General features: G+C 35.7%; 1 protein-coding gene and 5 non-coding genes across 8 annotated transcripts; all 6 read left to right on the top strand.

Moving 5' to 3' along the window:
* The first annotated feature begins 9,795 nt into the window (after positions 1-9,795).
* LOC126712581 (uncharacterized) lies at positions 9,796-14,187 on the top strand. Of its 3 annotated transcripts, XM_050411958.1 has the most exons (4): positions 9,796-9,989; positions 11,205-11,359; positions 12,725-13,072; positions 13,277-14,187. In XM_050411958.1, the coding sequence occupies exons 3-4, from the start codon at positions 12,734-12,736 to the stop codon at positions 13,916-13,918; spliced, it is 981 nt and encodes a 326-aa protein (XP_050267915.1). In that variant the 5' UTR covers positions 9,796-9,989; positions 11,205-11,359; positions 12,725-12,733; the 3' UTR covers positions 13,919-14,187. The 3 variants fall into 3 exon arrangements, with proteins under 3 accessions (XP_050267915.1, XP_050267914.1, XP_050267913.1); XM_050411957.1 differs by lacking the exon at positions 11,205-11,359 and having other exon boundaries at positions 9,801-9,989; XM_050411956.1 differs by lacking the exons at positions 9,796-9,989; positions 11,205-11,359 and adding an exon at positions 11,421-11,510.
* LOC126716236 (small nucleolar RNA snoR101) lies at positions 11,018-11,081 on the top strand. The gene has a single exon (XR_007652049.1). It is a non-coding gene; the product is annotated as a small nucleolar RNA snoR101 (small nucleolar RNA).
* Positions 11,178-11,241, top strand: LOC126716238 (small nucleolar RNA snoR101). Its single transcript, XR_007652051.1, has one exon. It is a non-coding gene; the product is annotated as a small nucleolar RNA snoR101 (small nucleolar RNA).
* Positions 11,333-11,396, top strand: LOC126716233 (small nucleolar RNA snoR101). Its single transcript, XR_007652046.1, has one exon. It is a non-coding gene; the product is annotated as a small nucleolar RNA snoR101 (small nucleolar RNA).
* Positions 11,484-11,547, top strand: LOC126716234 (small nucleolar RNA snoR101). The gene has a single exon (XR_007652047.1). It is a non-coding gene; the product is annotated as a small nucleolar RNA snoR101 (small nucleolar RNA).
* Positions 11,638-11,699, top strand: LOC126716237 (small nucleolar RNA snoR101). Its single transcript, XR_007652050.1, has one exon. It is a non-coding gene; the product is annotated as a small nucleolar RNA snoR101 (small nucleolar RNA).
* Positions 14,188-16,022: the final 1,835 nt, after the last annotated feature.

The following is a 16,022-nucleotide window of genomic DNA, read 5'->3' as shown; positions in this document are numbered from 1 at the left end:
GGTTTTAAACCAGCCCACTTCCTTAACATTCAGCCTAGTTTTTATCCAATTTCGTTGCCCACCATCTGTGTTGCTGCTAAAATATATTGAGGATTTCTCAAGATTTATAAGCTGCCTAAAAGCCGTGGCATAGAGCTGCAAAATATCCACTATTTCTTGAACCTCATCTTGAGTGGCTCGGCAAAAGAGTAGGGAATCATCTGCAAATAATAAGTGAGATATGCTAGGAGCTCTCCTACATATAAACACTCCATGCAACCTGTTCTCTACCTCAGCTTTTACAAGTAATGATGAGAAACCCTCTGTACATAAAAGAAACAAATAAGGAGATAATGGGTCTCCCTGTCGAAGCCCTTTAGACGGAATAATGTTACCATAGGATTTTCCATTGATACAGACAGAAAACGAGGGGGTAGATACACAACACATGACCCGCTCAATCCACACCTCAAGAAAGCCTAGTTTTGTCATGATACCTTTTAGGAAGGCTCACTCAACCCGATCATATGCTTTACTAACATCTAGTTTCAAAGCAAGGGAACCTCTTCTACCTTTTTTGCAACAATGCATGACATGTAAGGACTCATATGCTATAAGAAAGTTATCAATAATGAGACGGCCAGGTACAAAAGCACTTTGAGTGGTAGCAATCAAGTGGGGGAGGATTTGCTTCAATCTATTTGCCAGGACCTTTGAGATAATTTTGTAAAATGACGTTACAAAGGCTAATGGGTCTGTAATCAGTAATTTTTTCTAGTGATTTTATTTTAGGAATGAGAACAATATGTGTATAATTAACATCAGGTTCCATAATTCCATTATTCAGACAATCCAGCACTGCATTAATCACATCATCTCCAACAATATGTCAAAAATTTTGGTAAAAGAGAGCATTTATACTGTCAGGTCCAAGAGCCTTTGTTGGTCCCATTTGGAACAACACTGCTTTAATTTCCTCCAGACCATATTCACTAGACAAAATATCCCACATATTAGGAGACACCTTAGGATGCACTGTAGCTAGGCACTCTTCCAACCTGTCACATTCACCGACCTTGAAAATATTCTCAAAATACCTGGTAGCCACACCTGCTATCTCTTCCACTTCCTCCATCCATCTGTCATCATGATTCTTTATCCCTTGAATAAATTTCTCTGTCTTCGTTGTAAGGCCTTAGAATGAAAGAATTTTGTATTCTTATCTCCATGTTTAAGCCAAGAGATTTGAGAACGTTGCGCCCAAAAAATCTCCTGTTTAAGCAAGAGGTCATCCAACTCCTTATTGACCATTAGAAACTCAGTTTTATTTTCTTCAGTGCACTCACCCATATTCAACACCTCTATCCTCTTTTGAAGTGCCTTTATTTTTTTGGTGTCAGGGTGTGTTTTTGATGCACCCCATGCATGCAACTCCCTACCACACCCTTCAATCCTCTCTTTCACGTTAGCCATAGTTGAACCCATGCCTTCTATTTTATTCCAACCTTCTTGAACCACAGCTTCTCAATCCTCCCATAATAACCAAGCTTCTTCAAACTTAAACCCCATATTGCTCCTAGAGAGGCAATACTTAGAGGCCTTGGTCTGGAGAATGATTGGTAAATGGTCTGATGCGTGAGAGGACAGATGTGTGATTGTGTTCTTTGGAAACTTTGCTCTCCATTCCTCAATAGCAACGGCTCGGTCAAGGCGCTTTTTTGTGTTGGCGAGTCCAAGTCGCTTGTTATTCTATGTGAAAAGGTAGCTAAGAAAGCCCAAGTCTGATAAAGAGCATTGTTCCAACACCTCGTGGAACTCATCCATCTGCTTGTATGAAGGCAGCCGATGACTGAGCTTCTCGGTGGAGTGCAATATCACATTGAAATCTCCAATGCACAGCCATAGACCATCCACAAATGAAGACAAGTGTGATAACAGAGCCCACGATTTAGCTTTCTAACTAGAGTCGGGCCATCCATAAAAGCATGTGAGGTACCATGCAAATCCATCCTCTTCAACCACCTTTGCTAAGATGTGATTCTCTGTTGACACCCTATTTTGCAACCCGCATTTAATCTCACATGGAGGGTAAAAGGGTAACTTTACATTGAAAATATGCATCTTGATTCTAGTTATTAGATTCTTAATCTCATTTCACCAAAATGATCTTAATGTTGTAACGATTAAATCGACTGGTCATGAGCCCAAATCGGACCATCAGATTGAAAGTTATCATCAAATCAAGTTTTAATGGCTGAGATGCACGATCATAAATTGAGTCTGACTATATGTGATTATAAACAATTGATTTCAATTAGTTATAAGTATAATCAATTTGAGATCAATGATGTGTCATAATTTGATTGGTTAGGACTACATTTTATGGTAGGGTTGCACACACCTAATTAACTAGATAGTTAAACATTAATTATTCAATAAGTTATTTGTGCAATTATCTTTTAATTAGAGTAAATTTGGAACCAATTAAGTCTGAAATGGGAGTGATTAGAGCCATTTAATGTTAATTGGGAGCTAATTTGAGACTTATTAATGTTAATTGTGCTGAAACCATTTTCTAACAAATGACATCTGCTCACCATTTCAGCGATATCTCTTAGAATATTTTGAATCTGTGAATGAGGTTAATTTTCCCAGACACTAGAAATTCGGGGCTTCAATTTGAGCACAAGAATGAGACAATTCTGATCAGAATTGAGTTAGATATGATTTTTCGAAGTTGGTTCTACGGGCTGTTACAGCAGTTATGGGAAAATCGAACTTTGCTTGCTTCTCACTCTTATCAATCTCCACATTTAATGCACCAAATTTCCCCAAAGGCTAAAATGAGGTCTAAGTTCATGATTCTTTGTCAACCCTCATTAAGGGTCCGTTTGGATTGAACTTATTGTTACTGAAACTGAAAACTGAAAACACTGTAACAAAATAATTTTTAAATGTGTGAATAGTGTCGTGGGACCCATTTTTAATATTTTTTTATGAATAAAGTGACTGTGGGTCCCATGAACAGTACTGCTACAGTGTATAAACAGTACTGCTACAGTGTTAATGTCCCTGCCTTTCTGCAAAACGCGTGAAATGAAAAAAAAAAAAAAAAAAAAAAAAAAAGCTGAAACGCAGACGCAGACGCAACATTCAGCCGAATCCAAATGGCACCTAAATGGCCTTCCATCCATATTTCCTCCACCACTACTATATAAACCTCCCCCCTCTCCTTCATTCCAAAACACAAAAAACCCCCTCTCTCTTCTCTTCTCTGGAGTTCTAGTGAAGTTGAGTAGTCTTATCATATCTTGGTCTTCTTGAGACTTAAGGTATTGAGTGAGACTCACTCTCCCTCTCCTACCTCTTCTTTTCCTCCACCCTTAGGACCTCCATCAAGAGTCTCTCCTCCACCATATGGATCTTGCATGAAGGTATAATCTCCTTCCATAACTATTTGTTTATGTTGTCATGATGAGAATTTAAGATTAAAGCATGATAATTCCCTTGAATATGTTTGAATGTTTTTAATTGTTCTTATGTGTTCTTCACATGTTCTTGGTTGTTCATTACATGTTCATGCATATCATTAGATTTAATCTTAAATCCATATCAAAAGTATGAAAAACATGTTTGTTTAATAATTCTTTCAAATCCTTGAATCTAGGTTATCATCATCCACACACATTCACTAGAATTTATTTTTTCAATGCTTAATAAATTGAATTAGGGTCATCACATGCACACACATTAAATTCAACATGCAAATTGATTGATAACATATTGGATGATGTCATATGAATGTTGGCCACCATAGTCTAGAAGACCAGTTTCACCGGGCAAGGTGGGTGCCTAACACCTTCCCACCTTGTAACATAGCCTTCGAGCTTAGATCAAGGGTTAGTAGATCAAATGCTTATCCATGTAATTTTCGATTTTTAAATTTTAACTAGTCGCTAACCCGTGCGATGCACGGGAAAACTATTGAAAATAAATTTAAAAAAATATTATATATATTTTTTTTAATATTGAATATATCATTTTCCATGTCAAGATCTAAAGAAATATAATTTAAAAATATTTTTATTGGTGTTGCATATCAATTTGATATTTTAATCCCTTGGTTTTTAATGGGTCATGAAAAACACTAAGTCGGTGGCACCTAGCCAAAATGTCAAGTTTTCAAAATTGGCTTAACGTAATTGTTTCTTCTCGCTAGTGGCCACACAATTGCAGTATCAAAGATTCATACTTTAATCATAGATAAGTTGTAGAATATGCTATATAGATGATCTCAAACCAAGAGGTGTAAAAAATAAATAAATAAATAAATAAATAAATAAAACAAACAAACTTACCAAGATTTCGCACAAACCATGAAGTTAATTTAAAAAGATGCAAGAGTGAGATATTTTGTCAAACACATAATGTGCATGTTCTAAAACAGGAATGAAAAAGTTATTTTGTAACATGAATCCACTCAAATATTACACCAAAGACAAACTAAGTATATTGTAATTGAACAAACAATGATCCCAAGTTGGCAAGAATAAAGCAAAATGATCAATTTCAAATTTCAACATTAGATGGGTGGCATATGAAGTACTCAAGCAAAAACCAAAACCAACAACGTATATAAGAAATGCAAACAGAATGTTCTGTGACTTCTAAAGCAAAATTTATGAACTGGACATTATCACTGAGCCGGAAATCTTTATTTATTTATAATTTTATTTTATAAAAGAACTCAAAGATCTCATTAATGAGAACAAATTGAATACATCCAAAGATAATTGATCGGTTATATTTTGATTTGCCTCAACTTGTTTTCGTGTTGTTTGATTTGGAAGTAATTTTTTGGTGAATGAATTTGAGGGTTTATAGAATTTGTTAAGAAACACAAAGCATGGCACAAAGAGAAATCATCGAAGAAAAAAAAGTAATTACAAAATCATATAATTAAGCAACCCAGATTCTCAAATTTCTAATTGTCCCGATTGTTATTCAACATTTCCTTTGGAATTTGGATCAATTTGTAGAGCATTAAGTGAACTATACATATAAAAATTTTAAGAGACAGAATTATATGTAAGTAGAACATATCACATGCGTAACGAAGAAGAGGGGCAGCATTGTTTTTTAATGTTAAAAAAGAAACCTTATGCATCCTGGTCCTGCCAGACTCTTTGACTCTCTAATCATGAACCCATCCTGAGAGCAACCAACCAAAGCCATGGGAATTGTTTTCATACACTTGGTCCCTTTGTGAATTGCCCCGCCTTGGATTTCGCGTAATTTTGGATATAGCGAACTATCTCAGTGGTGACATACTGACAGCGATGAATGAGTTTCGTTGTTTCTGGAAGTTATTTAAGTCAACATAGTTGGCTTTTTTATAAACACATTTTTTGTTTAGCCATTGAAGCTCTCTAAAGTTTGAACAGTGGCAAAGAAAAAGAAAGGGTTTATCAGGAGGAGAGAGACAGTGATCGGGTTTTAGAAAAGTTAAATTATGTTTTTTTTTTTGTTTTTTTTTTTTTAAATATTGTGCTGACGTGGAAAATTGTGGGAGCTTCAAAAACTTCGGTTTTATATATATATATAGACTAGGAAACAAAGCCATGTACTTTATCTTAGATTGTATCTAGGACCAAAGTCATGTAATTTTCCTATGATTAATGAAAATTCAATTTCAAATTAATAAAATGAGGAATTTTTCAATTATGGTTTTCTTATTTTTCCAATAATTAAATAAGTGGCGACTCCATTGTAAAACCCTTAATCTAAAGGGAAAAATATAACTAGTCGAATCTCCATTTTGAGAGGCAATAACACAACTCCACCCATTCACATGAGTTTAGCCCAACATCCTATAAAAAGGGGGTCGGGGGCGCGGTCTCTCACATTCTCAATAAAATTAATAACATCCATTGATACATCCTTCTTCCACAACAGAGCCAACCCACCCCCTGAATCATGCTTCTTAACTATTAACTTGTTAGGAAAATTTACCTCCCTGCAATGCTTATCAAAACCTTTTTTATTAAGTCGTGTTTCCATTAAAAAACAAATCGTGGGCGCTTGATCCTTCAAGAGCTTCTGAAGGCTACGAATTGTACAAGGGTTCCCAAGCCCTTAGCAGTTCCAACACAAAAGCCTCATTGTGATTGGCAAAGGTGTTCCGACACCCCTGCCTCAGCAATAATAGCTAAATCATCTTGTGTTTTCCCACACTTGGAGCCATGTATCCCCATATTGTCTGCATTGTCCTCCTCCAAGATGGCTGAAACCTTTCTTTTCCCCAGAGAAGTGGATAATTCACCCTTAGTTTCCTCAACAGGCCCGCACTCCATGCATAAAAGCCTGTGCGATTTGGGCCTTGGCTTGATAAGCCCATTCTGTGAAGTACCCGCCCCATGTTCCCCACTAGACTTCGGGTCCGTTTGGATTGAGCTTATTTTTGCTGAAACTGAAAACTGAAACTGAAAACACTGTAGCAAAATATTTTTTAAATGTGTGAATAGTACCGTGGGACCCATTTTTAATAAAAAAAATTGTGAAAAGTGGAATTTGTGGGTCCGTGAACAGTGCATAAATGCACTGTTCACAGTTGAAAAGTCAACATATACGGCTGAACAGTAGTGAAACGCGAGAAAACCAAAAAAAGAAAAAAAAAAAAAAAGGGGACGCGTTTACTGTGTTACTGTAGCATGGGTCCCATGCCCAAAACGCAGACGCACTTCAGCAACAAAACGTCCAAAGCAAACGGGCACTTCATTACCTCACTCACTTCAGCTCCACTTAGACCCACCGAATTAATTTCCATGCACGTTGAAGCCATGATATCTGTGATAGCTATGTTCCCCTCATTCATGCATGCATTAACTCCCTGAAAATCTGGACCAGTTTCTGAAATTTCGCCACCTTCTTTATTTCATGAATCATTGTCACGTCTACCGCCGTCGCCGTCGTGTTTTGTTGCTTCCTATTTCGGTCAGGCACCTCCTCTGCCGCTTCAACTCTATGTGTGGATTGACCCTATCCACCTTTAGGTGGAGACCATGAACGTGGCCGCATAGACTTTAGCCACTCACCATACTGACATTCCACCTCGCCCCCATTCTTTGACGCTGCAAAGAAGCCAGCGCAGTGACGAACATCATGTCCCAGCAAGCCACAGTAATGGCAGAACATCGGGAGCCGCTTGTATCTGTAGGTAACCCAAGTACAACCACCGTCCGAGCCTACTATAAATCCACCTCTCCGGATCGGTTTTGCTATTGGGAGCGCAACCTTGACCCTCATAAAAAGGTTCTGATGCTCCTGTTTTTTCCTCCTCTCAACTTCCTCTACAACCCCTAGTCTCCTCCGCACCATACCATATCAAATGGGGCCCCCCAGATTTGGAACCATAAGGAAACGGACTCAAATTTCACGTTTTTGGCCGTCATGCCTTTTTGCCACCTGCGTAACATTAGGGCTTGGTTATCAAATGACCATGGACCCCCTTTGAGCACCCTCTCCATGTCAAACTCTGTATGAAATTTGAATTGGAAAAGATTTGGACCAACTTCCATAATCTGGACCCCATTGTGTAAGCCCCACACCTTTTTAAGAGTATTATAAGCTGCCCTCTTGTTGAAGGGTTTGCATGTAAGGAATTTTCCGATTAAACTCTGCGCACAACTTTCAATCTCATCCTTTCTTTCTTCATCGGAAACCACTATAACTTCTTCCTCTTCTGTTGTAAGTTTCATGTTCTCTAGTCTATTGATCACTTCGTCAACCATCATGCCCAACAAAAGAAAAGACAAACCCTCGGTACAAAACCAAGGGAGGGAGTAAACTCGTTCAGAGACGAGAGAGAGAAAGCTCCTACCTGGAGGAGAAAACTGTACTATTCCTTTCAAGTTTCTAGACCCACTATAACTCTTTTTATGACTCTTTTTAGTAAGGCAAAAACTTGTTTTAGACAATGTGTGTAACTGTGACTTATAAATGTCATTTAAAGTCACGTATTCAAGTTATAAAAAAACATTGTGTAATAAAACAAACACAATCCTTTAATACGGTCTTGCACGCTGCTTTTGTCAAGTGATTGACTCAAAACAGTTTTGAGTTTGGAGCATGATAGATCTCATCTACTGCTAAACAATAAATAGACAATTGATGTGCAGCTTTTGTCAAGTGATTGACTCATACGGTTGCGTTCGGAGCATGATAGATCTACTCCTAAACAATAAATAGACGATTGATGTGTTGCATGTGTAACTTTTCTCAAGTCATTGACTCATACAGCTGAGTTTGGAGCATGATAGATCTACTCCTAAACAATAAATAGATAATTGAGAATATATTAGACATTCTCTCCTACATCCAAATTTCATATCTCAGATTCTCAATACCTTACATTATAAACCAAATTGCTCATCAAAATTACCAACAAAACAACTACAATCAAATCCTGAAACAAACACACTTCACCAAAATTCACACACAAAAAAAAAAAAAAGCAAGAGGAGTAAACCAAATCTATAGTAGAATAACTCGTACTCACACACCCGTCGATAGTAAATTTCAAACTTAAACCCATTAAATTAAATTGGCTCTTCATCAGATAAAGGAGTGGTGGTAGCGACCAAAAGAAAAGAGGTGGTTGTGCCAAAGGAGAGAAGAGAGAAAGATTGAAAAAATTGAAAAGGGAAAGAAAACCTAAATTTAATACTATAAATGGGTTCATTATACGAACTTGATGCAAAATTGTAATGGCAACCGACAAAAGAATTAAATTGGCTGTATCTGTAAACTTGGGGACCAAACTAAAACTTTAAGAACGAAAATAATTGTCACAAATACTAACGTCTGTAAACTCCTAAGATCCAAATTGTATTTCAATCCCTTTTTTTTTTTTTAATTACAATTTACAAAGTCTCAACCTTTACCTAAATTATTAATGTATGCCTCTCATGAGATTATTTTTTCAAGTGATAGTAGTTATAGAACATTGATGTATAGTGGTCTGGTTCAATGTATTCCAAATACACCAATATATCAATTAGAAATCTTCACTTCTATGATTGAGACAGTCATCATGATTGATATGTCATAAACTGAAAAGATGAAAAGTCAAATTTCATCGCACTCTACAAATTAAGATTTATGAGTTTATAATTAATTGAAATTTATATCTTTCTATAGGCAAATCACATTCCATACTTAAATCACATACAATCATCTCATAGACTATTCATCAAATGAATGATGTCTAACGTTCATATAATTCACATGAAATAAAACACTTTTATTAATTAAAGAATGTGTTTAGATACAAATCCCAACAATTAAATTATTAATATGAGCCCAAACTCATCTCATATTTAAAATAAAATAAAATAAAATGATTAAGTTCTGAACTTTTTAATATTTGACTTGATTGGGTGTGCATTTGTGATTCTGTAATGCGATTATAAGCTAATATAAGGGATCTTTTTGTTTTTGTTTATTTTTTTGTGAGTCCCACAAAAAAGAAGCTTTTTTTTTTGGTTTTTTTTGCTTTGGTTAGCTTATTGCTTAACTAGATATGATTTTTCCTCAAAATATCAGGTCGTTTTTGTCACAAAAGTAAAAAAACTAAATAAATTATTTCCGAACGAATCAGGTCTATTTATTGTCGGACTCAAGTCATGTTGGGCCACAGCCCAAAAATGTTAAAAAAAATAGACAGAAAGAAAGAAAGAAGGCCAGGGATGAAGGGATTCACAAAATTTCACACCAGTCTCAAAGCCCAAAAGACCCTATGCTAGTGTTCACCGATCCTTCTTTTCCTAAAACTGAACACAAAAACACAGCATGAACCATGGTCCACCCCCAAAAGAACTTTTGGAGGAGAAGGGACTCTTTAACTCCTACTACTACTCACTGCTCTACTACTAGAATCAGAATGGCGGCCACTCGCTGCTAAGGAAAACCTTCATCTTTCTCAACTCTTACTTATACCGTTTCATCATCAGGTATAGCCATATCTCATTTCTCCTTTTCTTTTTCTCTTCTTCTATCTCTTAGATTACTCTATATGTACGTGACCTACAAAAAGTTTCAAAACTCGAATTTAGGGTTTCCTTACAGTCCGATTAGCACGAGAGCCTCACTAGTTTACTGCGACGTCGTTCTTGCCGTTTTTATTTTTATTTTTTTATCTTAGGGTTTTGTAAATTTACCCCATTCCTGCTAATAATCTTTGGTAAAAATAAATAATATGCACGTTTCGTTTTAATTTTAACTTTAGGCGCGTAACGCCAGAACTAGCAAAAAGTCCTGCTTGTGTTTAAATTTAATTTTTTCACATTCGAAATAATAATAATTTTTTAATATTTTATTTTTTTGCTTGGTCTGAAATGTTTTGCCATCTTTCTTTCTTGTTCCTTGTTGATTAATGTCAAGATTGTGTGAAATCACTATCTTGTTGTTATGTCATTATGTTCTTGAATTTTATTGTTTATGTTATGGTTGGGGATCAAGTTACACTGGTGTAAATTTAAACAATATTACACCACTCAATATTTTTTAATTAGATGCGAATATTGACAAATCCACTGTTAGATTACATTATTTTTGTATATTATTCATTTTTACAAAATTTCAAAATTATCAAAGATTAATAGCCATATCATTAATTAATTGTTAAAATTCAAATTTTTGTAGTTTAAAATAATGCATAAAATATGAGTTTATAGATCAAATAGTAAATAGCATCTGATTGATATGAAAATTGGCATGCATGTTAAGAACATATAGAACATGTAATTCAATGGTTGGATTTTCAAAATATTAATTCAATAACAAGTTATTGGGTGGTGTAACATTGCTTAGAGTTACACTAGGTGTAACTTGAACCCAACCCATTAGACATAAGTATATATGTGTGTAACAAATTAGTTCTGGTAGTTATTAACAATCCAAAGATAATGCTTTTATCATATGGCATGCTATGCCGTTTCTAGATTTTTTCTTGTTTCGGTGCAAAGTTAGTGCACATGATGGTTTACACTTGATCTCTGAACTTAAGGTAAGTTTGCTTGTTGACAAGTAAATGCACTGATGCTCTTTCTTTGCACCTTTTGTTTCTACACGCACGATCGCATGCACTTGTCTGCATATATCCATATGCGTTTGTTTTGGTGCAAAGATATTGCAATGATGGTTTACACTTGATATCTGAATTTCAGGTAAGTTCACTTGTTGAGAAATTCATGAACTGATGCTCTCTTCTTCGCACCTTTTGTTTGAAAACACACGCACACTTGCATGCATGTACACATAAGCATTTGTTTTGGTGCAAAGATTTTGCAATGATGGTTTACACTTGATCTCTGAACTTCAGGTAAGTTCGCTTGTTGAGAAATTCATGTACTGATGCTCTTTCCTTGCACCTTTTGTTTGAATACACACACACTTGAATGCATACTCGTATATGCATACTTATCAAAAAAGATATTGCAAATGATGGTTTACACTTGATCTCTGAACTTCAGGTAAGTTCAATTGTTGAGAAATACATGTACTGATGCTCTGTCCTTGCACCTTGTGTTCGAACACACACACACACACACACTTCCATGCAAATACTTGTATGTATTTGTTTTGGATATTGCAAATGATGGTTTACACTTGATCTCTGAACTTCAGGTAAGTTCTTGTTGACAAGTACATGTGCTGATGCTCTCTCCTTGTACCTTTTGTTTGAATATTTCTACACACACACATATTTATTTGTATATCTGTTCTATGCATAAAACTGAAGATAAGGTAAGAGAAATGGAGGAAGGAAGATGTCATAATTTTTTTTGAAGTTAGACCAACAATGTTATTTTTTCTAATTCTCAATTCTGCCCATGATAAAGAAAGCGGTTAGAGTGAGAGTATCCAAAAAGAACAAAACCAGAGACAGAAGGACAATTTGTTGTGGTACAGATGGCGTTTCCTCCTCTTATAAGTGTGTGTGGAGGGTGAGGTCATGGATTCAAAACCCATTATGTGTGTGTGCGTATGTGTAACTTACCTATCCCCCCCCCCCCCCCAAAAAAAAACCCAGACAGCAAACCTCACAATCACTAACAGTAACTTAACACACAAGGGACTACTTAACAATCACGTCTATAGGAATTCTACAAATACTGCAATATGCAAAGGACTCAATTCTGAGTGAAAATTCTAAACTTCTTCACTGTGAGCCTACCCTTAAAATCCTGCATAATCAACTTCTGTATTTGTACTTCATTCCTTGTCTTCCCATTATGTTCATTCCTATTTCTCCAACTATGTTTGGACAAATTACATTTTAAAGCCATAACTTAGGGATAGTTTCAAATCAAACCCCGGATTTTTAGAAGTTTCAAATTAAACCTTACACTTTCATAATGTTTCAATTCAAATCATACACTCATTTATGGTGATACCGATAATGGAAAATGTTTAAACAGAATGACACCGCTTGGTGAAATTCTTCCAACCATTGTTTTTGAGACAAGCATATATGATATGTCTCTGTTTCTAATTGGCTAATCAAATAGAAGTAATCACCCCCTCTTGTTTCTTTTCTAGCATCCAAATGCTTCCCTACAGATGTGTTTTATTTTAGTTCATTTCATTACCTTCCATCAAGTAATACATAATGGGTTTGATTAGGATCCCTGCTTATCTTTTGATAAATATTTGTTATTCATCTCCTATTTATTTTGATATGCAGACAATACAAATGGGAAACAAAAAAAGGACTAATGTCGATAAAAGGGACATAGTAAAGTGGACAGAACGTTGGGATGACTTTTTTGTTGAAGCACTTGTTCGCCAACAAAGCATGGGAAACAGAATTGACAAGGTTTTCACTACAAAAGCATATGATAATATAGTGAAAGAACTGCGTGAAAAGATTGGCAAGCCATTTGAAAAAGATCACTTGAAGAATCGAATGAAAACTCTTAAACATAATTTCAATGAGTGTTATGACCTTTTTAAGGATACAAATGGTTTTACATGGAGTTCGGAAACAAAAATGTGGACTGCTAAACCTGAGGTGTGGAAGGCATTGATAAAGGTTTGTTTCCTTGTCATAATTTAACTTGTATGAAAACCCTCAGGGGTAGCACAATCAACTGGGGACCACGCCTCATGAAGCGAAGGTCACTAGTTTGAAACTCCTCCCCCCTCCCCCTGTCGGCAAAACTTGCTTATCAAAAAATGATAACTTTAAAATCTATGAAATTCATATGTAAAGGAACTTTTTTTTTTTTGTTCATAGGTAAAACCTGGTGCAAAAAAGTGGATGACTACACCCATTGCCAACTACGATAAGCTGTTGTTGCTCTTTGCAAAAGAAAGGGATTTTGCAAGGGGTTCGAAGGTGGATGCGCACCAGCATGGTACCTCACGAAATGGAAGCTTACTTTATGATATTAATCAAGTGACGTCACAGAATGAAATTACTCTTACTCTGGAGGACTTGAATGATATGAATGATGGTACTAATCAGTTACCTCCTCCTATTGAAGCAAATTCTCAGGCAGATTCTCAACCACCTTCTCAGTCAGCTACATCGTTGAAAGGCAAGAAACGAAAGGCTCCAAGGGATGTATGTGAGGGAAATGTTTATCAAAGGAAAACAGATGTTTTTGCGAGGGAGTTTGAAAGTATAAGGGAAGCAATAAAAGACGTCGCACAGGCAATCAGGGAGGGAAATGTTATTGCGGAAAGAGGCCGACCACGTGTGTACTCAGAACAAGAAGTTTTCACAGAATTGGTGAAGATTGGTGTCGATGTGCAAATGCGCTATAAGGCCTACACTTTCCTTATTGCAAATGCTGGAAGGGTGAGGGCATTCTTTGGTTGCCCAGCTGAGGAACGTAAGGAATTTTTGCTCCAGCTGATGTATAGTCCCCCATAATCTTGGTAGTTTTCATTGTTGTTGATGGGGCTTTTGTAGGCACTGGAATGGCTGGTGTATGGCCTTTGATGACTTTAGAACTCACTAATATAGGTTAGAGTCGTCTTTTGTTTATATTTCTCAGTGTGGAAATATGTTCATAAGTAGTATTTGGTTTATATGTTCAAATGATGTCCCTACCAGACATTGGATTTGATACAATTAAAGCATGTTAGTTATCAAGTCCGCTATAAATTAAAACCTCTCTCTCTCTCTCTCTGTTCATGATATTCCTTGTACCAAAAATATTCATTCTGCAGAAGGTGATGCCGAAGCAAATTTTGACAGTATAGTGATATGCCTGCTGAAGCAAATTGTGACACTATAGTAATATGGGCAAATAGATGAATCTTGAACTCACATACGTTTCTTTAGAACTTGTCAGTTATTGAAGATAATTGGATACTTTTAGTGCCAAATTTAGCCAATAGCTTTGCAGCTCGACTGATAATTTTTAGTGTTTTCAATAAAGATGTATATAATTCAAATTTCCTGGTATTAAAGAATATTAAACTTTTCCTATTGTTAAGGTGCTTTTTTTACATCTAATTTTATTTGAGTACCACCTATTTATATCACTATAAGTTATTGGGTTTTCCTAATATTTTTTGGTTTTATTATTATGTTAATCACAAATATTTCATATCTCATTATTTAAATTGGGTCATGATATAAACTATCACAAAAAGCCCAAAAAACTCCTATTATATCCAAATTTATTATCATTATTTAGCTAAGTCCAAAACCGGCTTTATGAACCCAATACACACATCTTATTCTATTTAAGGCCCGAGAATACTTATGCTCGGCAATATTTGAAGAGTCCATGATTCAAATCTATGGCAAAACAATTTTATCAATGGAATTCAAATCCATGATCAAAACCCATGGTTTGAACCCATGGCGATTTATTTATCCAAAACTCAATTCTCATTGGCAACATCAAAACCCAATTCTCATTGGCAACATTAAAGCCCATTTCTCATCGGCAATATCAAAAGCCGAACTTACGTTAGCACTATTAAAAACCCAAACTAACTACTTGGCACTATTTATCGAAAGCCTAAGGTTATTAATACTTGGCAAAATACTATATCATAATTATTTCACTTAAAAGTTCAATAATGAACAATACTTTAGATCCTTAAACCTATTACCATAATATTACAAGCTCATGGAATTTATGAATTATCTACTCTTAAAACCCATGGCGATCATCTTATAAAAGCTCATGGAAAGATATGATTATTAGATCCATGACATTTATTTATTTTATATTATAAAATCATGTTCACTATTCATCTTACATCACAACATTTATAATATTTATTACCAAAACTCATGGTAATTATTCATCCTATATGTCCATTATGATTTATCTATAGAGAAACTCATGAAAGCATCACATTATTCCATTATAATGATTGTTACCATATTTATTTAAAACTCATGATAAATATTATTCTCAAGAAAAATATTGGAGACCATTATTTAAACAAAAAAAAAAAAAAAAACCCCAAGGAAAATATCATTTACAAAGTAATCCATAATAAAAATTATGAGAAGTTATTTAAAGCCCACGAGGAGTAAAAAACTCATGGCAAAGCATGTCTTTAATGCCCATTTTGTAGGTCCAAGAATCTCATGGAGAAGGGAGCAAGCCTAAGCAAAGAAAGGGCCATGTGGCCCAACTAAAGGTGCTGAAATGAAGCAAAGTTCCAGCCCAAAAAGGTCCCAACAAGAGGCTTGAAAGTGGGCAACCAACCCTTGTTCATCTCTAACCAAAAAAACAACTAGAACCCCTTACAAGAGGACCAAGTCTTTGAGGATGAACTAGGGGCTGTCCCATCAGTTTTTTGTCACCCTCTACCTAACGTGAATAGTGCCCAAGGGCTATCATATTAGCTGAAGTCAAAAGGATGAGGGGACTCCATCATCTTCCTCAAGACTGCACCTCCAGCAGAAGAGGAGTTGAAACCAAATTATCCAAACTTCAACAAATTGATGCTATAAATGTTAATAAAACGTTTAAGATGTGATTCATGTGCCAAGCCCATGAATCCTA

Source organism: Quercus robur, chromosome 2 (genome assembly GCF_932294415.1).
Source record: "Quercus robur chromosome 2, dhQueRobu3.1, whole genome shotgun sequence".
In the NCBI taxonomy this organism is placed as follows: domain Eukaryota; kingdom Viridiplantae; phylum Streptophyta; class Magnoliopsida; order Fagales; family Fagaceae; genus Quercus; species Quercus robur.
The sequence above is the reverse complement of the archived record's forward strand: the minus strand, read 5'-3'. Positions and strand labels throughout refer to the sequence as shown.